This window comes from Lasioglossum baleicum, chromosome 5 (genome assembly GCF_051020765.1).
Source record: "Lasioglossum baleicum chromosome 5, iyLasBale1, whole genome shotgun sequence".
Classification (NCBI taxonomy): domain Eukaryota; kingdom Metazoa; phylum Arthropoda; class Insecta; order Hymenoptera; family Halictidae; genus Lasioglossum; species Lasioglossum baleicum.
Genome location: NC_134933.1, coordinates 3640491 through 3667267, shown reverse-complemented (window position 1 = coordinate 3667267; position 26777 = coordinate 3640491). Strand labels below are relative to the sequence as shown.

The window sequence follows — 26777 nt, the reverse complement described above, 5'->3', positions numbered from 1 at the left end:
GTGAAATTAAAGCTGAAACTTTGTAGAATATGGGAAAAATAGAGAGATTGCGGTACGAACGTTTTTTAATGTTGAGAAAATTCGTTAAACTTGCACAATTTCAAGAAAGGTGTAGTTTATCCAATACCACGCGCGGAAAAATTTTTTTTTGACATGCTATACACCATTTGCAGTAGACTTTTTCACGCTGTGTCAAATCTGGTCTCAAAATTCGCCTACGAAATCAGGATTGTGCAAGAAATTGATTTTAGTAAACCAAAGTAATGTAATAATTTTTTCGTTGAAATCAATTGGTAACCCCTTATTTTGAAGGTATATTATATTCTCATATATTATACACTTTAGAAGAAATCATAGTGATGTATTTGAACGTTTACTTGGGGTATATCACTTGACGAACGATCACTCGACGTAATATTTTTATTCTGATCGGTCCACACCGCGATATGAGACAGTTGTTTTTTAAAAATCTGAATAATGAAATGTTTTTTTAAAACCGGAATAATGAAATAAAATCCTTCCTTTAAATATTAAATACCATTTCACCCAGCTCTGTAAGCGCTTTTCGAAGCCGAAGATAATGTTTTGTCTAATTTAGCAGGAAAAAATGAAGGAATAATGTGTAAATAACCATGATGTGTAAAGATTAAAATTTATTTGAATTGAAAAAAACAAATGTTAGAAGCTTACAATTGACTAAGTAAATCTTAAAAAAATAATATACGCGAATAATAATTTACACTACGCTAGAATTACATATACGCTAATTAAATTAGAAAAAAAAAAACGCAAATAATACATTATAATACGCTACAATTATATGCATTATACTTAAATTAAAAATAAAACAATACTTAATAATTAGATGTGGTTTTGCCACTCGACGGCTCCAAGAGGCGACATAAAATAGCTCGCGAAAGTTTCGCGCACGGCGAACGCGGAGCTCGACGCAGCACCTCCCTGCCGCTGTAGATCGAAGGGATTGCAGACATATTTTTTCGCAAAAAATTGTGTATCACACATGTTGTCAATACGATTAAATTAGCGAAGTCAGGGTCGACGTTCAGCCGCCTGTCGTATAGCCTAAATTTCTGGAACATAATCCCGAAGGTGTTTTCTACGATCCTCCTGCCCCGGGACAGCCGATAAGTAGCCCAAATAAATTTCTGTCCTCGACAATGATTCCTAATAGTAATATAGAAAAATTATTTCCATCATCGATAGCGGTTCCATATGACCAAAAAGAATTGTTGTCCGTTATAATGGATATTTATCAGTCAATGATAATGTCTATCATCGATAAATGCAAATTTAATATTTTCAATTAACTAGTTTTCCCGAATAACTTTTGTGAAATCCAACGATTACTGCATTCCTTGTGATAAAATATGAACTTTTTATAGATGATTTTTTTATCAAATTAAAAAGAGACTATTGTTTATGGCGTCTAGATAACAATCATCGCAAAATTGGCAGTATTTTTATGTTATGCGAGTAAAATTTCTTTTATAAATATTTAAAACTTTAAATAACTAACTATAGTATAACTAAAATTGTCATGAATTGACAAATATACGAAATCAACGAACCAATTCTATTGTTTGCGATCTTCATTTTATTCGTTTAGTCGTTTTCCGTTCGAACACCACATCGAGCGGCCGGCAAAACATTCTTTGCAGACTATACCGTCACGGCAGGTAACGGCAACGGACCGCTAGGCCGTTTTGGGTCTCTCCTCTGTATTTCAATGGGGATGCGGACAATAGGCCGTATCGGCGCAGCAGGTAGACGGGATAGAGCGGCAACGTATCGGGACGGGAAAAAGTGCACACACGATATCGGCCAGCGCCGACATTTCACTTTCTTCTATATAGTTTCCATGGAGGTGCGCGCACTAGACTGGAACCGTTCAGCACCGACACGACGCGCAACGTCTTGGCAAAAGGGACATTCTCGGCGAGAATGTTTTGCCGGCCGCTCGATGTGGTGTTCGAACGGAAAACGACTAAACGAATAAAATGAAGATCGCAAACAATAGAATTGGTTCGTTGATTTCGTATATTTGTCAATTCATGACAATTTTAGTTATACTATAGTTAGTTATTTAAAGTTTTAAATATTTATAAAAGAAATTTTACTCGCATAACATAAAAATACTGCCAAGTTTGCGATGATTGTTATCTAGACGCCATAAACAATAGTCTCTTTTTAATTTGATAAAAAAATCATTTATAAAAAGTTCATATTTTATCACAAGGAATGCAGTAATCGTTGGATTTCACAAAAGTTATTCGGGAAATCTAGTTAATTGAAAATATTAAATTTGCATTTATCGATGATAGACATTATCATTGACTGATAAATATCCATTATAACGGACAACAATTCTTTTTGGTCATATGGAACCGCTATCGATGATGGAAATAATTTTTGGCTATTAGTATTAGTAATCATTGTCGAGGACAGAAATTTTATTGGGCTACTAATTACATTAGTTTACAAAATGAAATTGATTTCATGTACATTTTGGAGAGTACACGGTGGGAGATTTCACCAATAAATTAAGACCATTGAGCGATGCTATCAAGGGTTTTACATATCGTTCCTCGCGAGAGAAACGGATCCCAAAACCAACCGAAGACAGAGCAAGAGCCAAAACTATTACTAAAATATTCTAAAGAATAAAGAGAGTTGGGTTCTTTCGTATGTTTTTTGCAATCAAAAATGTGTTGTTTTATTCAAAACGAAATAAGTTTTCGCTGTAGCAGTGGCATCAACGTGAGAACAAAAGAAACCATTGCCGGCATGGCCACTTGTCGAAAAATGAATATATTCAGAAAATGTGGGATTTGGATTTATTCACTCAATCGCTAATAACTGTATCATTTTTCGGCCGATTTACTTCTGGTTGGTGTTATTTTTTGCTTTACGTATATGTATAAAGAGAAAGCGGACGTTTTTGTCGGTTTCTATTGCCACAGAATAAGCTTAAAAATTTAATTTTTTTAAAAATCTGGACTATTTTCATCAATATCTTTTGAACCGCTTAACCAATTAAAGATGCCACTATACATATTTACTCATCATTTCAATGTCTTTCATTTGGTACCAAGAACGTCCAAATCGGACACATCTAGCTCCAGGTATGGTTTTTAAAGTGAAAAGGAGTGAACAAATTGAAAAAATCAAAATATCTTAAAAGCTGTTCCGTAAAAAGAATGTTCACCTTTATTTTCGAATTCAGCAGGAGAAAATCCATAGGAAAAGTTACCTCTCATCAAATGTACATAAAATCAATTTCATTTTGTAAACTAGTGTTATGCGAGAGTCAGAATAGATCCAAGTTAAGATCCTGTTTGTGGATATATCCGAAATGGCACATTGATATGGAAAAGAAAAGAAACGACTCGCGCGAGCTTCGAAAATTTTCTTTTCATCCCTCTAATAAAATCGTAGTCGTTACAGTAAAATAAGAAGCGATTGTGTAGGCAGTGCCAATGCTGGCCACTCGAAAGTAACTGCGCCCAAACCCCGGTAATCCGCAATAACCAAATCACTACAGCGTGTCTTTACAATACAGTCATAGAGCAATAAAAACTCGACCGTACGCCCCAACATTATTACTATTGTCGGACTTGCACCCGGACCGTCTACCTGCGTATAGTGAACTGGTGCCCTACCGTCGAACCTACAGAGGTGTCTTGGCAAAATATCTTCGCTCGACACGAGTTGCCGCCAGCGCAGTGGTGTTCACCACTAGAACGGTCTGGATTAGGTCGTTCGACAGGTTACGGCCAGTTACGGCGCGGCGAACGCTCGCGCTAATGATGAGCGCCACTGAAAGTGTCGTTGCCGGTCCGTCAGTAATGTACGGCAAAGACCACCACCGCGGTGCCTTTTTGACCGCGCGGTCCGTTGCCGTTAGCTGCCGTGACGGTATAGGGTGAGCGCATACTAGAGGGTCTTGAGAAGGCCGCGGAGCTTTGCTCTCCGTCTACCTGCTAGAGATTTGTTGCCGCATGGACTCCTTGCTCCCTTCCTCCAAGGCCCCTGCCTTCTCGAAACGATCCGCGGCCTTCCCGCGACCATCTAGTATGCGCTCACCTTTAGTGTGCAAAGACCCTTACTCCAATCCGGCCCACTGTGCGCCGGTCGCCGATACCAGTTGCGGAAACTCGCACGCATCTACGCGAGTGAAAACGGTGGGTAACAGTTCCTGGGTATCACACGTGAACCCAGGATCATCAGCGACATCATCTTCCGGGGACGGGTGAAGATCGTCGTTCCCGTGACGACCCAGCCAGATTCTGGTACAGCCGCCAACCAGCAGCGAGAGCAAGCCAGCTGAAGGAGGCCTGCCGTACCCACGGACCACCCGTTCTACTGCCCGAGAGCCGCTGACGTTTTCTACTCAGAAATTCCGTGATTCAGACCGGCCGCACTATCCCCTTCGTCGCCATCTCATTGTCAGTAGTAAGTGCTAGCCAGTAGATTGTGTTCGCGAAGGTCGTGGTCCCGTCAGACGTCGGACGTACGTCCCGCGTGGACAAAGGTTGCGTCATATTGGTGCGTATAGCGTAGGTCACGTGTCGCGAAGCGATAAAATCACGCGAGTAACCTTCCGGACGTAACAATATAATATCCTATTTTTAATTAACTCGAACAAGAAGAGCGTCACCCATATTTGGGTGACGGGCCCCCACGGAAGCACACCCGTCACCCCGATATGGGTGACGTGGCGATCAACGTGTTAAATAATTTCAACAGTTGTGCTGAGTTGTGCTAAGTTTGTGCTACGTGCCAGGTAACGAGTTTCTGCTTTGACTCCGTTCGCCTCGGCATTACCATAAAGATTGACCGACGCCCGTGCGAATCGCGTTCAGAGCACACAAAATTTGTTTCATGTTTAACACCAAAGAAAAGCAATAAAAATGATGGACCGATATTCGCTGCGACGTTCAATGCCCGACAAACTCACACCGACCAATATGAACCGTTTCATAGAGGTGATCACGGTTTTACACTTGTAAATATTTTTTCATTATCGCTGATGTGTTAGCAATTTGGGCAACAACCATAAAATTTGTCTACCTAGACAGGCACAAACCTAATTTTTAATTCGCACTTCCTGGCAGGGTTGCCATCTGCGAGTCCCTCCAGGCTCCTTACCCTTCCGCCCCTCGGCCAGCTCGGCTCTTTCTGGTTCTGTAACTTTTATTTATAACTAGCTGCTCGTGGCGAGCCTACGGCACGCCTCGCAACGGGCGGGTTATTACACCCGACCACTGGTGATATACCTGAAAAAGTTGTTGTGGCAGACAAAAATACGCACGGATCAGCTCTGAACCAGCCGATTATTTACAACATGTGCGACAGAGCCACCGAATCAGATCGATGGGATTGTTACGAGCCGAGGTTCAGGCAGCGATGCGGGAACTAAGGGGGGTTTGGATTTGGAGATTTTTGGGTCTAGGTAGGAAGGGTATACGTAGAACTAGCCAATTGCTATTACACCAATGCGTTACTCGAAGGAAGATAAGATTGATATGATTTTCATTTATAGAGAAAGTCGACAGTGTTTAAAAGAAGCAGTGCGGTTGTACAAGGACCGATTTCCTAATCGTAATTGTCCATCAGTTTCCGTTTATTCCGGTTTGATAAATACATTCCGTGAAACTGGTAGTGTCCAAAATAAAAAATGTACGAAGGTGAGGACTGTAACGAATGAAGCAAACACAATTAATGTTCTGGCAGAAGTTGATACAAACAAAGATATTTTGCTTTCTGGCTCGAAAAAAACGTCGATGTCGCAAACTTCAAACGGGGGTTTTTCAAGATAAAAGTCTGCTCTATCGCGTGGTATAGTTCGATTTTCCGCTGGACCCTTATTTTTTTAGATAAATTCGAAAATATCCGCAAAAATTGGTGCAAAAGTGGTGTCTCTCCGTCTTTAATCATTGTTTAAACATGTTTAAACACTCGTAATGTATTAATATTGGATATCACTGTATTCAGGAAAGTCTACAGAACCTTTCGCTGTAAAGAACAATTCAATATCTTTTATAATAACATCACAATATTTGTTTAAAGTTGAAAAATATGTCTTTTTTTAAACTCCATTTTCTCAAAAACTGGACGTATAGGAAACAAATGAAAAACAAATTCGGAATCAGCGCGGAAAACTCTACAAGAATCGCATAGTGGGAATCGAAATACTTTTTGGCTGTTGGAGAGTATGAATGGACCGGAGTCCGATGTCTTCGTGCCCCCGCTTGAAAGTCTTAAAGATATTAAGCGAGAGCGCGAAGCTTTTCGCGTTGCCTGAGCCTTTGGCTCACCTGTTGCTGCAGTATGAATTTATTTTGTGTCATGCGTTTCTTGCAGTAACGCACTAGGGGGGGGAGTGTGTGGGGTCGCGCGTACCACTCCGCATCTGTGCGTAGTGGGGAGCTGCTGCGCCTGCGCACGACCGTATGCGTTATTCCGAACGACACGCTAATCGTGTCGATCGATCTTCTTCTTCGTGCGCTCGAACAGTTAAGACGTGCTTAATTCAGCTCGTCTGATCCACCATTTTGGTGGCTCTCAGTTTATATCAAGTTAATCTCCGACTATATGTTACTGACTAACATATGTCTATGTACATCTCGTTTATTGTATCAACGTTAATAAATGTTCTACGTGTATACAGTCATTCGGTGATTCGCGAGTGTACCAAATTCATTACACGTGTTGAGAAGTTGGACTCGACACGTTTCTCGACATCTTTATCCGACTATTGGATCCAGTATTGCATGTATCAACCGATGCATGCAAATACTTGATTTCCACAAAATACATTGTAGTAGCGACATCTGTTCTTACTCTTATGAACAGCAGGAGCTACGCGTGAGTCGAAAAGTGGGGATCGGGCGAAGCGTGCGGAATATCCCACTGCCCCATTTCCCCTTCCCAAATAACCGAAAAATACCCGTATTTCATATCGGTTACCGGTATATTCGGTTGGACCAATACCGTTACCAAGTTTATACCGGTATTACGTCACACGGCGTAATACCGGTATGAAAATTTTACCGGTATACAAATTTTAACGGTATTAAGTCCCTGGAAGAAAGTCAAAACGTTGAGTTGGTCGGGTCTGGTCAGACAGCGGTACGGTCTAGTGTGCCACGATCTTAATAGGGTAGATAAGATGAGGTATGTGCTCTTCAACAATCGTACGACAACTTAACGGTCCTGAGGTCGTGTAAGTTTGCTCAATCCTGAATATTCTTTTTCGATAGGGGGTAATAAAATGGACGTGAACGACCAGCTATACAGGGTGTCCCAGACCAAGTGTAAGTCCCGGAAATGGGAGGTTCCTTGGGTCATTTGAAGCGACATTTTCCTTTGCAACAATGGCGTCCGCGGCTTTGTTTAGCAGTTATTAACGAAAAACACGGACCAATCAGAGCGCGCCCTGGGCCGCCGCGCCATGTCACGGCGTATCGCCAACGCTCTGATGCGAGCGCGGCGCGGCGCGGCGGCCCAGGGCGCGCTCTGATTGGTCCGTGTTTTTCGTTAATAACTCCTAAACAAAGCCGCGGACGCCGTTTTTGCAAAGGAAAATGTCGCTTCAAATGACCCAAGGAACCTCCCATTTCCGGGACTTACACTTGGTCTGGAACACCCTGTATTCCATTTCTTGAAACCGTTTGATTCAGCCGCGCGAGATAAACAGGAAATTCGAGCGAATTTTGAAAACTCCTCGATGCTGGCAGATTTTCCAGCGTTCTTGAAAGGAATCTGGCGAATTGATCCGGAAAACGTTTCTAAATATAATAGATTCCGAAATAGTAGTAAGAACTTAAAGGAAACAGATTTTCCTTGACAGACCCACAATCGTTTCATAATTCCGAGAAGACTCGAATAACAATGAGAACGTTCGTAAACAATGATTGAATTAGTATGTATTCATGAATTCAGTCCTGGTGCTCTATGACACGTAACATGTGCAAGAATCAACAGAATGTACGAATTGAACTGTAACTGACTTGTCTGACCATCGCTGCCCTAATCTACTGCGCCTGGTTTACCGTAACCCTGACCTTATTTGCACAAAACGAGCGTTTTCACAATTATGGCATTATTAAAGGCCACGGCTGGTTGCATGATGTACAATTTCAAGTATTTTAGTATTTTTGTATTTGCTCCGTGATTCGGACCAATTGCAATCTTTTCAAAACATTTTTTTCCACGTCGTGTAGTAAACTAATTGTTCTAACTTCTCAAGAACTCCAAGCCGTATAGTGCAATATTCAAAAAGTTTTCGTCTTTTTAAGAGTGCCCATTACACGCGGCCAATTGAAATCGCAACGGCTATCGGTAACACCGCGATAATTGCGCAACAAAGTATTGCGCGGTTACTACACCTTGTTGCGACAGTCACATAATCTCCCGGTGTTTTATCATAAAGCAGTAAACACTCAGTACTGCAGAAAATTGTCGAAAAAGTTCCGTGATGGTTTACGCTTGGGACTCTCGTTATCAAGATAAATCCAAAGCACATGAAGATCCACGTGTGTGATAAATTTTTTATGAAATCACGCAATCAATTGCGCAAGATCGGCGAGCAAACGTGAAACACGAAGACGAAGGGTCTTAGTGCAAAACGAAATTCTTCGGACCAAATGTATTTTATCTTTTGATAATCTCAACACGTCGAAAATAGTTTAAGAAACCTATGAACATTTTCTAATGTCTTGACCAGGGTTGCCATCTGCGAGTCCCGTCAGGCCCCTTACCCTTCCGCCCCTCGCCCAGCTGTGCTGCGGAGCCCGCCTTTGCTTCCCCCACTCTTCCCACTAACGCTGACGCGAACACCCGTTATTTTCTCTACCCGCTATCAGAGGCGGAAGAGTGGGGGAAGCAAAGGCGGACTCCGCAGCACAGCTCGGCGAGGGGCGGAAGGGTAAGGGGCCTGGCGGGACTCGCAGATGGCAACCCTGGTCATGACAGTATTGTATTTTATGAGACTAGACACGAGCAAGAAGAAGACTCGTTGTTACGTATGCGAATCACGGCCGATCGTCGGCGATCCTTTTTGCCACGGTTTCGATTGTTAATTGCGACGATCGATTGCCGTCGGTTCATCGAAGGTGAAAACAAGTTTGTCATGTTCCGGTTACAGGATTCTGACTTCCTCGAGTAAAGAGGCAGGCATAAGCGCCGTTGGCCTTCGTAGTTATCCGCGGACATTTATGGTTACGAAACCGCATGGAACACCTCGGATACGATGATGACAGTGGATAGAGAATAGCACATGCACCGTGAAACTTCTGTTGATTGCAGGGTTACGTAGAAGCGAATAAGGACGGGGAAGCGGGGAATGGTTCGGAGGGGAATTTCATAATAACTTCAATCGAGTACCTTCGTCGGGCGAGAGTAAACGTTTCAAGTTCGCGTGAGCGTACCGATACACAGCCGGCTCCCGGTGGTCAACGTTCTTTGCGACGTTGTTTGACATGACCGGAGTCACTTATCCGCGTGATTGCTTGTACTTGCCGCGAACGCATGGCTATAGCGGCTCCGAAGATGTCCATTGTGACTTGGGCAACCGCAAATCTGAATTGCATGTTTGCGGTTGATGTATTCCATGTTTAAGATAGTTTTCTAATTTGCCTTGACTGACACGTGCCACGTACGTTGGTAAACATCAGGTACTATGAATTGACGCGCTCTCTGAGAAAAACAGACGAGAAAGCTGTTCATTGTGACTCGAGTCAAAAGATTACATCATACGATTATTGTTTTACAGAACTTGGTGCCTATGGTGGAGAAGTGGCCCATTTACCAAGTTGAGGATTCGTTTTCGAGATGTTGACAGTTGACAATTGTCGTGTTAGTTAAACGAATAATAGGCAACAGCGTGTCCGCGGTTAGTGTTACCGCGTTATCAGAATGCCCAAGAAAAAGGCCTCAGTCGAGGTCGTTGCTCTGCTTTTTATCTGTTCCGTGCACGTATGTGTGATCTACCAATCAGCTGACTAGTATTTAACAGGTCGACTTGTTAAACGAACAAGTTATTGACGCTTCAACTTGTTTTATAAACTTGAAACTTCAAATTTATAACTCCGTTAACCCTTCTGCTTTATGTAATATCTTTCGGAATCGACCATTTAACAATCACTCGTTAAAGCTGGGCGCAGAAAAAAAATTCGTCGAAGTTTAACGAGAGTTTTACGCTACTACTAGGAATTGAATAGAATTTTTAACGAAGTTTAGTCCGCCAGGCATTTCCGATGCCTGACACCCTATCCTTAAGCATTGGTGTACTGGCACGGCCTGACCAGACTAAACAGTCCTTTAGTATGCGAGCGAGTTGGTTCACAAGACCCTGTTCAAAAATTAGGTCGACGATCGCAAGCCCTTCTCTTGGAAATTGTCAAAGTTCTCTTCGGACTGTGTTCGAAGAAAATCAATTTTTGTCAACCCTTGACCGATAAACTGACTCGTAACATGGCATATTTTATATTTAGGCAACGAGATTTGTGGTGGAACCCAGAGTTACAGACGTTCCATCCGACTTCTAACTTTCTAGTAGTCAATTCGAATCATTGTATACTTGTATTATACAGGGTGTTTGCGAAATCGTGGTACAACCGGCAAAGGGGTGATTCTACATGCAAAAATAAGTCGAAAAAAGGAATAACATTTTTTTGTTTGGCAGCTCGTTTTCGAGAAAATCGAGTTTAAACTTCCGCGAGGTTCGCGTGCTTTAGGTCAGACCTGGGCGACGGTGGCCTGAAAAACACATGTTGCTGATTCTTCCCTTCTCTTGCTCGGTAAGACAGTCTCAGAGTAGTAGCAACATGTGTTTTTCGGGCCACCGCACCGTCGCGCGTCGCCCAGGTCTGCTTCAGGATATGCAGAAAGAATTGGTTGATCATGGTCAGACGCGTCAGACGATTCCTATGCAATTGCACGTATATTCGCTGCATTTTCCAACTCGATTTTCTCGAAAACGAGCTGCCAAACGAACAAATGTTATTGCAGGTTCAAAAATATGTAAACAAGAATGAATGGACGGGTTAAGAACCTATTTTGAATTATCCATAAAAAAATGGGTATTCTCTTACGTTTCAGTCATTAAAGGTTCCGTTACCGTTCAACTTGACCGGTCAGCGTCAGAGCAGTCGAAAGCAAAAATATTTCGTACTACAATATACAAGAATAATTATTTAAATAAAAATAAATTTTTAAAAAATACCACGTTTTTAAAACGGATTAAAAAGTGTAAAATAAATTTTTTAAAAACACCACGTGTAATAAACGGACTAAAAAATATAAAATAATTTTTTCTAGCCCCATACAGATTCCTAACCCCGTGCAGGTAGTCCTGAAAATTTGTGATTGCGAATTTTGAATAGCTATGAAAATACTTGTAAGATTTAAAACGAAAAACGTGGGGCGCATGCAATAGATAATTGATGCATGAACACTAACAATTTTATTATACTGCAAATGATATGAACTGTTGTGCGAGTTTTCTCAGCGGCAGCTACTCTATCTGATTGCATTATCACGTACAAGCGCACCTTGTGTCCATGGGCGTTGCACATGCCAAACCCGATTAAACTTCGGGGGCACAGCTGAGGGAGTCCCCACACACCCCGGGATTGCGATGACCCCGGGGCATGGCATAAAGCTTCAACTCCCCATGTGTAAAACAATAAAAAAAAGCTACTCTCTACAGTGAGCAGAGTGTGCGAGCAAGAGTGTAATTCTGCCAACTAGTCTGAGTGGATTCTGAGAAGTAGAGGGACCGGTGATCAATAGGGGGGCCAATAAACGATACACGAAAAACGTCGTCTATGGCGCAATGTGCGCGTGACTGACGTGAACAAGGAAATCGCGACGCAGTTCCCACACTCGCTCGTGCCGACTGTTATCCGACGACAGTGTCGACGATAAGATGATGTACGCGGTCTGGGGGATTCTCGTTAGAGTATAAATATTGATTCTATCTTATATATCCTAGCACCGCTTCGTATCACAGATTCACGAAGGCGAAGCGAAGCGATCCATTTGGTGGACGATCTACGAAAAAGACTTGCAGGTCAGTGGCGACCAACGAATTCTTCATTCTCGTGGTACCCTTTCATTCGTGTGGTCAAAACAAGTGGACATAGTGCGAAACAATTAATCTTTAGACAGAATACAAAATATACATAGTTCTACTGATTCTACGAGATCTCTTTTTCTTATGGCCTGTCTACAGACCGTCACGGTGCGTGACGAGTTCTGACTATATAAAACACAAAATACATTGTGCATCATCCTGGTGATTTTCTACGATATTTTTTGTCTACTAACACTTTGAAACTTTAATTCACTCAATAAACTGCTAACATTTTTTGTATTTCTTTGTGTACACCAATGTGTTTGCTACCATCGTCTTGATTTTCTTCGGTTATCCTTCACGACTAACGCATAATGAATATAAATATACGCCGCTGTAGCTTCCATAGTTGTTCGCAAGAAATTCTGTGAATAGCTCAAATCCGTTTCGTTCACCGTTCGACGCGCCGCACAGCGGGAACTTTCGACCAAACTCGATTCAAAATCAAAGAACTTTCGATAGAAATGAGGTAGAGCGATGAAATTTTTTTTAAATTAAAGCTGAAACTTGGCAGAATATGGGAAAAATAGAGATATTATCGTACGAACGTTTTTTAACCTTGAGAAAATTCGTTAAACTTTCACAATTTCAAAAAAATGTGGTTCTCCGATACCACGCGCGGAAATTTTTTTTTAACAAGCTATATATCATTTCCCGTAGATTTTTTCACGCTGGTTTCAAATCTGGTCTCAAAATTTGTCCACGACCTCAGGATTTTGCTAGAAATCGATTTTTGTGAACAGAACTAATGTAATCATTTTTTCGTTGAAATGATTTGATAACCCAGTTTGAAGGTATATTGTATTCTCATATATAAAACAAAATAAAATTAAAAATAATGAAGTATTTGAACGTTTATTTGACGTATATCACTTGACGAACAATCACCCGACGTATCGCTGCGATTGCCGCTGGCACTCCTGGTAGGATATGTGTAACTGTAATGTAATTTAAATTAGATATCTATTTTCCATAATTATATTTTCATTTACACAGGAAGTAAGGTAAGTGTTTCATCATTTTAACTTACTTTTCATCAACGTATTTTTTAACTACTGGTGACAAAAATAAAAAAATAAGGTATCGCCAGTAGTTTCGTCGGGGCGCACAGTGGGCGAGAAACCGATCTTTTTGGACAAAAATCTGCCGACAACTCAGTTTTTCATCGATTCAATTGGAATTTTGTTTTAAATGTTCGTAAAGGACTACACTTTGATGACGTGCTGCGCGAAAATCGTTAGCTGTCACAAGAAATCAAGAATCCTTATCTACAAAACCCAATAACTCCGATACTTCATCCGCCCTTACCATAAATTTGCATGTCCCAGCTGAGTTGCCGACACTTCTTAACCCTAAAATCTATTCAATTGGTAATTCTCAGAGCCAGATTTACAGTTTAAAATTGTGCGGTTTAGGGTTTAGGGTTAAGAAGTGTCGGCAACTCAGCTGGGACATGCAAATTTATGGTATGGGCGGATGAAGTATCGAAGTTATTGGGTTTTGCAGATAAGGATTCTTGATTTCTTGTGACAGCTAACGATTTTCGCGCAGCACGTCATCAAAGTGTAGTCCTTTACGAACATTTGAAGAAAAATTCCAATTGCATCGATGAAAAACTGAGTTGTCGACAGATTTTTGTGCAAAAAGATCCATTTCTCGTCCACTGTGGGGCGTCGCATCGCGTCGTGTGGTTCACTCGAAACCAACAGTCGTAAAAATGGACACTCGAGACGATAAATAGCTTCAACAGATTAGACATTTAAAAATACTGTTTCATTGTACGTTGGTCGAGGCGATTACCAGAGATTGGTTAAACACAGTGCCGTAACGAGGGTATGAAGCTCCTGTAGCAAGTGTCTAACTTGCGCCTCCCCGTAACCCAATAATGACAAAAAAATAAAAAATTTTAATGTAACAAGTTAAATTTTACTCAATGCAATATATTAAATACTATTAACCTCATGAAAATGAGTTGCCTGTATATACAATAATGCATTTGTCAAGGTATTTGTATGAATAAATAATCTATAACCTAAATAAGAACAAATTTTTATTCATATTCAACGACGACAAAATAAAAGAAATACAAAACATAGGTATATGTTAAAATAAAATAATAAAAACATAACACAGTTCAGCATATCTTATAAAGTCATTTTTCTCGTTTTTTCATTTGCAAACACATCTATTATATCGTCATAATTTAATGTTTTGGCAACATCTTCTTCAATTGATATTATAGACATGTTCGTTAATTGCTCTAGTCCAATAGAAGAACGAAGGTACGATTTTATAATTTTTAACACTTTACCTACCGGAAGCCTATTAATAGGATTTTAAATAATTGTGCTGTACCAAAAGAAAGCATAGAAATTTTCTTTTACATTGCAATCTTAAATGAAACTATTAGATGACGTTATTGAGGGTGACTTGTTACTTCGCAATGAAAATTGCTGTTGCTATTGAAAGTTCCACTAAAAAGTGTTTAGCTATGTTCCATAGATTTTTTAAAATTGTACAATAATCACCGGTCGGTAATGTGTTAATTTGCTAAACGAACGTTTGCAGGAAGCTGTTGTTACAGGCATTGTTATGAAAATCCTTAATTCTATGTCTAGAGTCGAATACGTGTTTTGTAATGAGAGTTCGTAATTTTTTTGCAAGATTTGAAAAGCGTCCAAGCGACTCTCAACCGGGTCGGTATTCTTTGTTTTGCGCCCCAAATCCAGTTGCGCCCGTGGCGGGCGACTCCTTCGCCACGCTCTCGTTACGGCACTGGTTAAACACTCGGCGCCCTAACAGAGACTGACCTCCTATTATGTACCATTTACTTCCTCACACTGTCGTTTTCATATTAACAGAGTTGTTTGTGCAGGAAATCTGTATGAGAATTTTCTAACTCGCGTCACGTTTGTTCCATCGCATCGGTATCGCAGAAGCGATAAATACATAACTATCGGCATTCAGCAAACCGCGTGCCATTTCCATTTAATCTATGTAGTATTAATTACTGGATCAATCTTTTTATTGTAAGCATAACAATAATAGCTGTACATATCACCTTTCTCAAGTAAATGAATATCTCCAAGTTCAGATATCCAGTTTTTTATCATTACACACTGTTTGCTCGATTTCGGCAGCTTGAAGGAGATTTTTGAATTTAGAATTGTAGAACTTGAATTGCATCTTACTACCAAAACGTTACAAGGCAACTGAATACGGTATGATACTTGTAAAGTAAACTTGAAAAAAACAACTTTGTGAAGGGATCCGGCTCGAAGGACCAAAAATGTGAAGGACAAAATGTGGAGGATGCGGTCTTGCTTGACTAGAATGAAAGGAACGTGTAATTGAAAGAATGGAATGACTGAGAAGAGTGAGACAGGATCGCAGAGTGATTGGTATGAGAGACAGAATGGATGATTGAAAGGAATGGATAAGTGTGGTAACGGATGGATTTGAACGGAAGACAAGTGGCCTGTATAAAAGATATTGTGAGGACGAATGTATGGATCTACGTATAAATAAACTATATTTGACCTTAAGAACAGATTGTCAAATGAAATTACACTATGTAGCTGAACTGATGTATAATGAGTTTGAAATAAAGAAGAATTGAAAAAGGCTTTGGAAAAAAATCACTTGATTGACGTGTAACAGCTGATCGTTTGTCGCAGAGAGAGTGAGGCGACGGTTGTCACTCTCATTTATTGTCCAGATCCTTCTGGAAGATCGTCACGCACCGGTGGTTCCGATTGAGCGTTCGCGAACATTCCGGAAGGATCGAGAATGGGTTTACACCCATCACGCAGGTGATCTATTGCCCGCGTAAGCCTCAATGGCATACGATATCGCTCGCGGTTTCAGCGGGATCGCGCTAGTCTTGACGGGGTCGCGCGGAGCCGGTGTAACAATATGGCGCTCGGGCGCGCCAATCTTGAACAGTATGTATGTTATTTTATATGCGTAACAGCAACGTTAATAAAAAAATGTGTTTCCTTTTTATTTCGAGTCTGCTTTTTTCAATTGAGGCCCTCGAATTAATTTATAATACTGAATGAGGCCCTTGGTGGTAAAAGAGTTTGGCATGCCTGCCGTAAAGAATAATTTCCGCATTGGCTGACGCGCCGAGAAGAACAATGATTTGTCGGGGAAATTCTCCAATTCCAATTCCAATTTCAGAAATGGCCCTGGTGACACCGTCATGGCTGAATGTCGACTTCACCGAGGGGATACTGCGTCTATCCGAGGACGACAGCACGCTGCAGGTGATCGATGTATTTGTGAAACCGGCGACTAGCATGGGTGACAACTATTGCAGCGATATGATGAGGGTAGCCATCGAGTACACCCGCATGCAGGGCGATAAGAGGGTCAAAGGGAAGAAGTCGCTCATCTGCAAGATCGAGCCGATCCTCGAGGGAGCTCGCAAGGAACTGGTAAATTAAAGTTCATTCTATTCACCGATTAACTAAGTGATCATTTATTTATTTCCTCCGTGGAAATGATAACTCCGTGACTTCAAGCTGATTACGTCGTTTCCTATGTTTAAAAATAAGTAAAATTTATGTTTTGATTTGAGATAACGTGTAATGTGGATTTGTTTGTGTGTCGGTAGATCGAGAATGCACAAGTATTCGACACGGAGATCGTCATGATGACGGACACCTTGAAGAAGATGTCGGACATGTTGGGCTCAGGAATTCGGCTCGGTGCCGAAATCTACCACGTGCGAATGGAACGACCACTGTGTTTGGTCATGGAGGATCTGGCAGCTACCGGATTCCGCATGGCTGACAGAATTGCCGGTCTTGACTTGGCCCATTGCGTGTTGGCAATTCGACGATTGGGCAAGTTTCACGCCGCCTCGGTCGCTTTGTGCGAAAAGGTGAAACATCAGTGATCATTTCTTCGGCCCCTAACCATAGATCATTGGTCCCTAGTCTGCTCAGAATCTCTAAATCAGGAGAATCAGTTTTTCACAAGGTACATCAAATTGTAGAATCTCAGAGACTCCTCTAAACAGATTAGATATTATATCGGTGTGATAGAATCTAGAAATCATCAACAATTCTTTCGAATGCATGTATCGTTATAGGAACCGGAACAAAAAGCGAAATACTGGAAGGGTATGTTTAACGAGAAATATTCGGAAGAAGTAAAAAGTATTTTCAACCTCGGATGCGCTGCGTTGGCAGATGAAATTGAAAAGTGGCCTGAACTTGGGAAGAGGTGAGTGTGTTTTTTAAATTACACAATATTTTAATGAACAAGTTACTAACGAGTGTTTTAAATTCACAGATACTCGGATAAAATTAGAGCGATGGCTAGTCAAATGTATGAACTTGGCATCTCGGTTGCCAAACGGCGAGGCGACGAGTTTAGTGTAATCAATCATGGCGACTTTTGGGTGAACAACATGTTGTTCAAATATGATGAAAACTCGAAGCCTATCGATCACATTTTCGTAAGTTACTATAATACATTCTCTTAAGACATTTCCAAAAACATCCTGAATCTACTCATTGTCATCATCATAATCCCTATACCTTTTATTTTGTGTTTGTTCATTTTATAATTCGTATTATTCGCTCCTCGCTGAAGTATACAGCTAACCAAAAGTTATCATTGTCCGCCGTGTCTGGCCCGTGTGACACCACTTTCTTCGCGATTGTACTATCGGAAGCACACTATCGACAGGGTTAGAGACCCTTGGATCGAAGGGAAACTTTGATATCAATTCGAGCGGGTCGCGACTAAAGAGAAAGAGGCGTTCGAAAAAAAGGAAAGCGTTTCGACAGTCGGGAACGTCGCGTTTAGGTATATTCTGCACCTGTCGGTACGCAGTAGTAAAGAGCTGGAAACGACGAGAAAAAGATAGCACTGGCAACACAAACAAGCAAGCAAGCAAACCATTCACGCCCGACTACTTCCTAAACACGAATTCTTTCGCTCGCGCAGATTTCATTTACAATTCAATTCCGGCGTCGGCGACGATCGATCGAGCTTCGATTTACGTTCCAGGTGGACTTCCAAGCGTGCTTTTACTCGACGCCGGCGACCGATCTGCAATACTTCCTGAACACCAGCCCGTCGGAGGAGGTCTACGAGAACCATATGAACGACTTGATCGTCCAGTACGTTCACACGTTGACGAGCACCATGAAGCGACTCAACTGCAAGACCCCACCGCCTACTATGGACGACATCAACAGGTGCATGAAGGAAAGAGGGATTTACGGCCTGATCTCCTCGATAACCGTTCTACCCTTCGTTCTGGTGGACAAGAGCCAAGCAAAAGACATCGACAAACTATTGCCGTCTGCGAATGGCGCCTCTGACAATCCTGGATACAGAAGCGCGGCTTATAGGAGGGTGATGACCAGGAGGCTTCCCAAATTCGACGATATGGGACTGCTCGATCTCTAGATTATATTTCTCGATGGTCGATTCGATGCTCGTTAAAATCGTCGCGCATCTCGTGTCTACAGGCTGTGGAATCGTATCAAACGATAGACGCATGGATTATTCGATGGTCCAAAGAGATTCGCTGTTTAAACATTAGTTCTATTTCGAGTATGGCAGGACGATTTGTTTAACTTGAAAATGATGTTTGATGCTAGGCGATTGCGACTTCCCGAGCTCGCTGTGATCAGAGGATTTATGAACAATTGAACCGCGAGCTGAAGCGATTAGCTATCTTTCCAGTCTTTTTACAATTTTCTAGGAGAACGCTTGATCGATGTTTAAATTGTTACATTTAGAAGAAATTGATAGACTGGCAAATAGACAATAAGTATTGACAATTTACTTTGTGGAGTTTCTATTCGAAGGAACGAGAAGCTTCGGGTTTTGGGGAGTCTGCCAATGATGGTACCAATCGAGACGTTTTTAGATAGAATTATACGACTACTGGCGTCGATATATCTGTGGTTGTCCGGAAGAACGCCGCATGTCACATAATTTCATTTTCGAGATATTGCCGTTTGAAGTTTTGATCACTAATGCTTTGATATAGGACATCGGTTAGATTGCATTATTTTTTTCAGCCTTTCGAACTTATTGTCAGTACTTTTTTCTGGTAAATGCATACATCCTTTACTATAGAGCTCAATTAATGTACAAACTCTAATTTTTTGAAATTGTGACATGCGGCGGTTTTCTTTGCGAACACAGATATTATCGCGTACGGTCTTTTCAATGCACAGAACGTGTTTCTCGTTCGACGTCGAGAATACCGTAACCAGAGGACATTTTTAATCCTCGCCCCGTGCCCGTCTGTCAGATATTATTGAGCCTCCTAGAAGTTAGTCCCCCACTTGTTAAATTAAATAATTTCAATAGTTGTGCTGAGTTGTGCTAAGTTTGTGCTACGTGCCAGGTAACGAGTTCCTGCTTTGACTCCGTTCGTCACGGCATTACCATAAAGATTGACCGACGCCCGTACGAATCGCGTTCGGAGCACACGAAAATTGTTTCATGTTTAACACCAAAAACAAGCAATAAAAATGATGGACCGATATTCGCTGCGACGTTCAATGCCCGACAAACTCACACCGACCAATATGAACCGTTTCATAGAGGTGATCACGGTTTTACACTTATACAAATTTTTACTGCGGTTGCTTTATTTGTCAAATTTATTGCGTTACGAAACCAGGAGCTGTAAATATTTTTTCATTATCGCTGATGTGTTAGCAACTTATGCAACACCCTTAAAATTTGTCTACTTGGACAGGCACAAACCTAATTTTTAATTTGCACTTCCTGGCAGGGTTGCCATCTGCGAGTCCCGCCAGGCTCCTTACCCTTCCGCCCCTCGCCCAGCTGGGCTCTTCGTGGTTCTGTAACTTTTATCTATAACTAGCTGCTCGTGGCGAGCCTACGGCACGCCTCGCAACGGGCGGGTTATTACACCCGACCACTGGTGATATACCTGAAAAAGTTGTTGTGGCAGACAAAAATACGCACGGATCAGCTTTGAACGAGCCGATTATATACAACATGTGCGACAGAGCTACCGAATCAGATCGATGGGATTGTTATAAGCCGAGGTTCAGGCAGCGATGCGGGAACCGAAGGGAGGTTGGATTTAGAGATTTTTCGGTCTAGGTGGGAAGGGTATACGTAGGACTACCCAATGTCTATTGCACCAATGCGTTACTCGAAGGAAGATAAGATTGATATGATATTCATTTATGGAGAAAGTCGACAGTGCTTAAAAGAAGCAGTGCGGTTGTACAAGGACCGATTTCCTAATCGTAATTGTCCATCAGTTTCCGTTTACTCCGATTTGATAAATAAATTCCGTGAAACCGGTAGTGTTGAAAATAAAAAATGTGCGAAGGTGAAGACTGTAAGGAATGAAGCAAACACAATTAATGTTCTGGCAGCAGTGGATACAAACCCTCATGCTAGTACGGGGCAAATCGCACGAGAAAGTGGCATTAGTCAAAAATGTGTAGTGCAAATACTCCATGAACAAAAATTTCACCCCTTTCACCTATCAATTCACCAAGAACTTCATGGTAAAGACTTTGTAAACCGCGTAAACTTTTGCTAGTGGGGATTGAGACAATTGATAAACGATAGAGCATTTTTTAATAAAGTATTATTTACCGATGAAGCTTCGTTTACCAATCACGGGCAGATAAATTTAAAAAACATGCATTATTGGTAATCTGAAAATCCGCGGTGGTTACGAACAGTCGACAAACAAAGACCATGATCTGTCAATGTTTGATGCGGAATTTTAAACAACCAAATAATTGGGCCTCACTTTATAACCGGAACATTAAATGCAGAAAAATACTTTGCGTTTTTACGAGAATCGTTACCAATTCTCCTGGAAAATACACCCTTGGACGTGGTATCAACATGACGGATGGCCAGCCCATTCTTCCCGTGTCGTAACACAATTCTTGAATAACAAATTTCCAAATCGTTGGATTGGACGTAACGGACCCGTATTATGGCCAGCTCGCTCACCAGATCTTACACCCCTTGATTTCTATCTACGGGGAATCTGAAAGACGATGTTTATCATGAACCACCAACCACTGTAGACGACATGAAAGAAAGAATCGTCAGGGCTTGTGCGTCATTCCCTCAGAAATGAATTACACAGCAGTACGTTCCGTAACTTGACGGCTAAATGAATGTATAGCAGCTCAAGGGAATATTTTTGAACATTTTGCGTAACAGAAATAAAGCAAATGAATCTTACACGTTGAATTTTATTTATTCCATTTTTCTGGGTTGACGGTCATTTGGTTAGGTTATATTGTGTTACATGGATGAATTCGATATTTTGTCAGCTACAACATTACCTTAACGAAGGTATATCATTCCATTTAAAAAAACATCGATGACCTTGAAATCTTATAAACAAATGGCCTTTAAAATTTTGAACACCGTTACATGTGGCCCTTCAAACAGTGTAACTTTGTCTTAAGAAATTTTTTTGTACAACGAAAAGTAACGGAGGTATTTATGTGCTCTGTTTCTTCGGATTCACCCTGTATACTGTGACGTGGCAGTTTGCCTGCGTCACTCGAACCTCTCTAACGGAAGACCGGGCCACCCTCTGGTCAAGCATCGCGATAAGGGCCGCTGCGAGCGCTCTCCCTGGGCACGAGTGAGACCAAAAAAGGCGAATTCTAATATTTTGAATGTCGCGCCGATTTGCGTGACGAAAGTTTACAGGACCGTATCCGGGTCCCAGGCGGGATCCGGAATTCTTCTTTTCAACGCAAGAGCAACGAATCCTCGAGGACAAGCACCTCGAGGATGGAAGAAGGCATGGTCCCGAAGAAAGACACCGAGAGATCGTCAAGGCCCAGGACTGTCAACCTGGAGGCGCCGACGAGGGCATGCGGTACAGAGGCGATCATCGACTCTACCCTGTCGTCACCTCGTCCGGGATGAAGCCAGTACCGCCACCGAATTGGCCGACGTCGATCGTCTCATCGGGAAGCGGCCAACGGGAAGACATCGCTGCCGGATACGTCGCGAGATGCCGGAAGCCGACCGCCGTCGCGTAGGATTCGTTAATGCGAAATTCATAATTAGCGATAGGCCGAGATGTTGCGCGAAAGAAGAAGAATAAGAAAGTGGGGGACGCTCCGCTTCCGCGTGCCCGGGCCACAGCGTGAAAGATCACTGCGTCTTTGGAATCGTTAGCGAAAAGTTATCACTTTGAACGATTGCTAATAACTATTGTATTTTGCGCCTGCTGAGACCGAGGGAAATGGTTAGAGATTCGCTGCCGGTCATTTGCTGCCGAATTACCAGTGGTAAGCGCCGATCAGGCTTTCGATAATAATTATTTGTGAACTTCGTGTTGGCTCGGGTAGCGCGGCGAGGTTATGTATTCGCGTCGCGAGAATTAACGGCAGAATAGGCTGACGATATTAGTGGACACTATTTGTGTCAGAGTACGAATCCTTCGTATTGTGAAGGATATCGTTTTGGTGATACGAATCCGGTCGGATAGCGCGGGCCGCGTGGCCGCATTGTGACGGTTGTACGACGCCAGTTTGAACGCGATGTTGCGGATTCGTGATAAAATCGCTGCCGCCGTTAATTCTTACTAACCTGCACTCGTTCCACGGTGTGAAGCCGTCGCGTGTTCGATTCGCGGTCGTAAATTCTGTTCGATCGACGCAAGTCCGAGAGAAATCGCGAATTCCATCTGAGTTCGGTCGGAAAACGGCCTTCGAGGCCTTCCGCGTCGCGAAGTTCTTATCGCTGCCGAATTCTCCGCGAACTAGTAAATTACGAGAGACATAGCGCGTGCGATTTCCATCAGTCGCGATAATACGCGCCGGCTACTTTTGTAATCGCTGCCAAGTCGTCGGCAGCTCATCCATTTCGTTCAATAAACACCTTGTTAGCCGAAACGTTGTCTATTCCTTGTGTGAAACCTTCCCGCCGTGGGGAATGTCTCGTGCACTCCCGACGTAGAACCCTGTACCTTTCGTTAGCTATTCGGGATCAGTTTTCTGCGTCGCAGACTCGCGGTTCGAACGTAATCGTTTAGTTCAAGAGCAATATTATTTCGCGTGACACTTCCGCGTGTCTGGCGCCCGAATATTCGTGTCGGATATTTAAAATCTCGTGAGTCTGCGGACGTGTTTTGTCCCGGGAGGACCACGTATTGTACGGCCGATCGTGGCCCGGCCATCGGCTTATAAATTCCCGGTGTCGCAAACATTAGTCATAACATCTTTCGAAAAATTAGAAAAGCGACGTGACAATACATAGTATCCAAACTCGGGCTTAGCCCCGTTTCACACTTGAGCGGACCGTCCGCGTTCCGCGCGCGGAGCAAGTTACCTGCAATGTTATGGGAGCTTTCACAGTACAGCGGACGGTCCGCGCGCGGAGCGAGCGTCCGCACGGCTCCTCCGCGTCCGCGCCGCAGAGTTCGATGTAACCAAATGTAGGCTTTCACAGCCAAGCGGACTCCGCCGCGGAGCAAGCATCTATATGTATAGTACTGTGGCGGCCATGGCGCGGGTCTATGCCGCACAATGGGACAAACCGATAATTCTGTGTCAAAATCAAAAAACTTTTGATAGAAATGAGATAGAGAGATGACTTTTTTTCAATTAAAGCTGAAACATTGCAGAATATGGGAAAAATAGAGAGATCATGGTACGAACGTTTTTTAACCTCGAAAAAATTCGTCAAACTTGCACAATTTCAAGAAAATTGTGGTTTATCCAATACCATGCGCGGAAAATTTTTTTTTTTGACATGCTATACATAATTTCCAGTAGATTTTTTCAGGTTGAATTCAAATCTGGTCTCAAAATTTATCTACGAAGTCAGGATTTTGCAAAAAATCTATTTTTGTGAACAAAATTAAGAAATCATTTTTTCGTTGAAATAACCCACTAGTTTGAAGGTATTTGGAATTCTCATACATAAAACACAATAACTGTATACTGTATGAATACTGAAAAAAAATTAAACTTAGTTTTTGTTGAGATATATTTCTGTCAATTCTCCATCTTCGCTCTCTATCTCTATCTCCCGTCTTATTACAATTTATGGATAGACCGTATGGCGATTAACTTCATCAATCGATTGAATCAGTCTCCGATTTTTCAATGATTACTTTTTTAATCGTACACATTAATCAATCAATCTTGATTAAAATTTTAATCGATTAATGCCCAACTCTTCTGCAACTCTCCACAATTTTTCCAATTAATTCTTCAAATGATCGTATAAACATACGAAAATAATTAAAAAATTTGTCTTCGTTGTTACGTAAATCTACGTATAACGAGATACACGCGCCTTTTAAACTCCGCTTAGCAATAAGCGGATGTACCCAATATCGCCTGTTCGTTAGAATTTCTTTTTTCCAATTTTTTTATTTATATAATGAACAGCAACAACATTAAGCAGTAATTCTGTCATACGTGAATAATATTACAGGCTATATACTATCGATTGAAGCTGCATGCGGACTGCGGACGCTCCGCTTGACTGTGAAAACAGCATCGACTCGTCCGCGCTCCGCGGTCCGCGTGCGCTCGCTCCGCGCGCGGACCGTCCGCTGTACTGTGAGGTCCGTTTCACACTTGAACGGACCGTCCGCGCTGCGCACGCGGACCGCGGAGCGCGGACGAGTCGATGCTGTTTTCACAGTCAAGCGGAGCTTCCGCAGTCCGCATGCAACTTCAATCGATAGTATATAGCCTGTAGTATTATTCACGTATGACAGAATTACTGCTTAATGTTGTTGCTGTTCATTATATAAATAAAAAAAATAGAAAAAAGAAATTCTAACGAACAGGCGATACTGGGTACATCCGCTTATTGCTAAGCGGAGTTTAAAAGGAGCGTTTGTCTCGTTATACGTAGATTTACGTAACAACGAAGACAAATTTTTTAATTATTTTCGTATGTTTATACGATCATTTGAAGAATTAATTGGAAAAATTGTGGAGAGTTGCAGAAGAGCTGGGCATTAATCGATTAAAATTTTAATCAAGATTGATTGATTAATGTGTACGATTAAAAAAGTAATCATTGAAAAATCGGAGACCAATTCAATCGATTGATGAAGTTAATCGCCATACGGTCTATCCATAAATTGTAATAAGGAGGGAGATAGAAACGGAGAGCGAAGATGGAGAATTGACAGAAATATATTTCAACAAAAACTAAGTTTAATTTTTTTTCAGTATTCATACAGTATACAGTTATTCTGTTTTATATATGAGAATTCCAAATACCTTCAAACTAGTGGGTTATTTCAACGAAAAAATGATTTCTTAATTTTGTTCACAAAAATAGATTTTTGCAAAATCCTGACTTCGTAGATAAATTTTGAGACCAGATTTGAATTCAACCTGAAAAAATCTACTGAAAATTATGTATAGCATGTCAAAAAAAAAAATTTTCCGCGCATGGTATTGGATAAACCACAATTTTCTTGAAATTGTGCAAGTTTGACGAATTTTTTCGAGGTTAAAAAACGTTCGTACCATAATCTCTCTATTTTTCCCATATTCTGCAATGTTTCAGCTTTAATTGAAAAAAAGTCATCTCTCTATCTCATTTCTATCAAAAGTTTTTTGATTTTGACACAGAATTATCGGTTTGTCCCATTGTGCGGCATAGACCCGCGCCATGGCCGCCACAGTACTATACATATAGATGCTTGGTCCGCGGCGGAGTCCGCTTGGCTGTGAAAGCCTACATTTGGTTACATGGAACTCTGCGGCGCGGACGCGGAGGAGCCGTGCGGACGCTCGCTCCGCGCGCGGATCGTCCGCTGTACTGTGAAAGCTCCCATAACATTGCAGGTAACTTGCTCCGCGCGCGGAGTGCGGAGCGCGGACGGTCCGCTCAAGTGTGAAACGGGGCTGAAAGCATTGCAGGTAACTTGCTCCGCGCGCGGAGCGCGGGCGGCAGAGTTGGGCAGGAATTAATTACATGAGTAATTAATTACATCTTCAATTACAATTACATGTAATTGTAATTGGAATTGCAATTACTTTTGCTCAACCAGTAATTGTAATTGCAGACCACAATTACAATTACTGGTTCAGCGAAAGTAATTGCAATTGTAATTGTAATTGTATTTCTGCAATTCCAATTCCAATTACATGTAATTGTAACTGTAACTGTTAGTAGCAGTTACAAGTAATTGTAGCCGGTAGCTGCAATTACTCGTAAGTCTTGTAACTGCTACTAACAATTACAGTTACAGTTACATGTAATTGGAATTGGAATTGCAATTACTTTCGCTCAACCAGTAATTGTAATTGCGGACCACAATTACAATTACAGTGATTCGTCAAGTAATTGCAATTACCAATTACAATTACATGTAATTGTAATTGTATTTCTGCAATTCCAAATTACAGTTATTGGCAAGTAATTGTAATTGTAATTGAAATTACATTTTGCCCAACTCTGGCGGGCGGTCCGCTCAAGTGTGAAACGGGGCTAAGCGATGATGGGGGCTACGTGCTAGTTCCGATTAGAACTGAATTCTTTGAAATTATATATGTAGGATGGGTTATCAGGAAGAAATAATTGGGAGAACAGGGATCACGAAACTTTATAAAACAACGAGTTTATAGAGAAATTA

At 41.7% G+C, this 26777-nt stretch overlaps 1 protein-coding gene across 2 annotated transcripts; it reads left to right on the top strand.

Moving 5' to 3' along the window:
- The first annotated feature begins 11566 nt into the window (after nucleotides 1–11566).
- LOC143208890 (uncharacterized) lies at nucleotides 11567–21471 on the top strand. 2 transcript variants are annotated; one of them, XM_076423809.1, is made up of 6 exons: nucleotides 11567–12097; nucleotides 16343–16599; nucleotides 16779–17048; nucleotides 17259–17392; nucleotides 17462–17627; nucleotides 18185–21471. In XM_076423809.1, exons 2-6 carry the CDS (start codon nucleotides 16345–16347, stop codon nucleotides 18587–18589), a joined length of 1230 nt encoding a protein of 409 aa, XP_076279924.1. In that variant the 5' UTR covers nucleotides 11567–12097; nucleotides 16343–16344; the 3' UTR covers nucleotides 18590–21471. The 2 variants fall into 2 exon arrangements, with proteins under 2 accessions (XP_076279924.1, XP_076279923.1); XM_076423808.1 differs by lacking the exon at nucleotides 11567–12097 and adding an exon at nucleotides 13603–16104.
- The last annotated feature ends 5306 nt before the right edge of the window (nucleotides 21472–26777 follow it).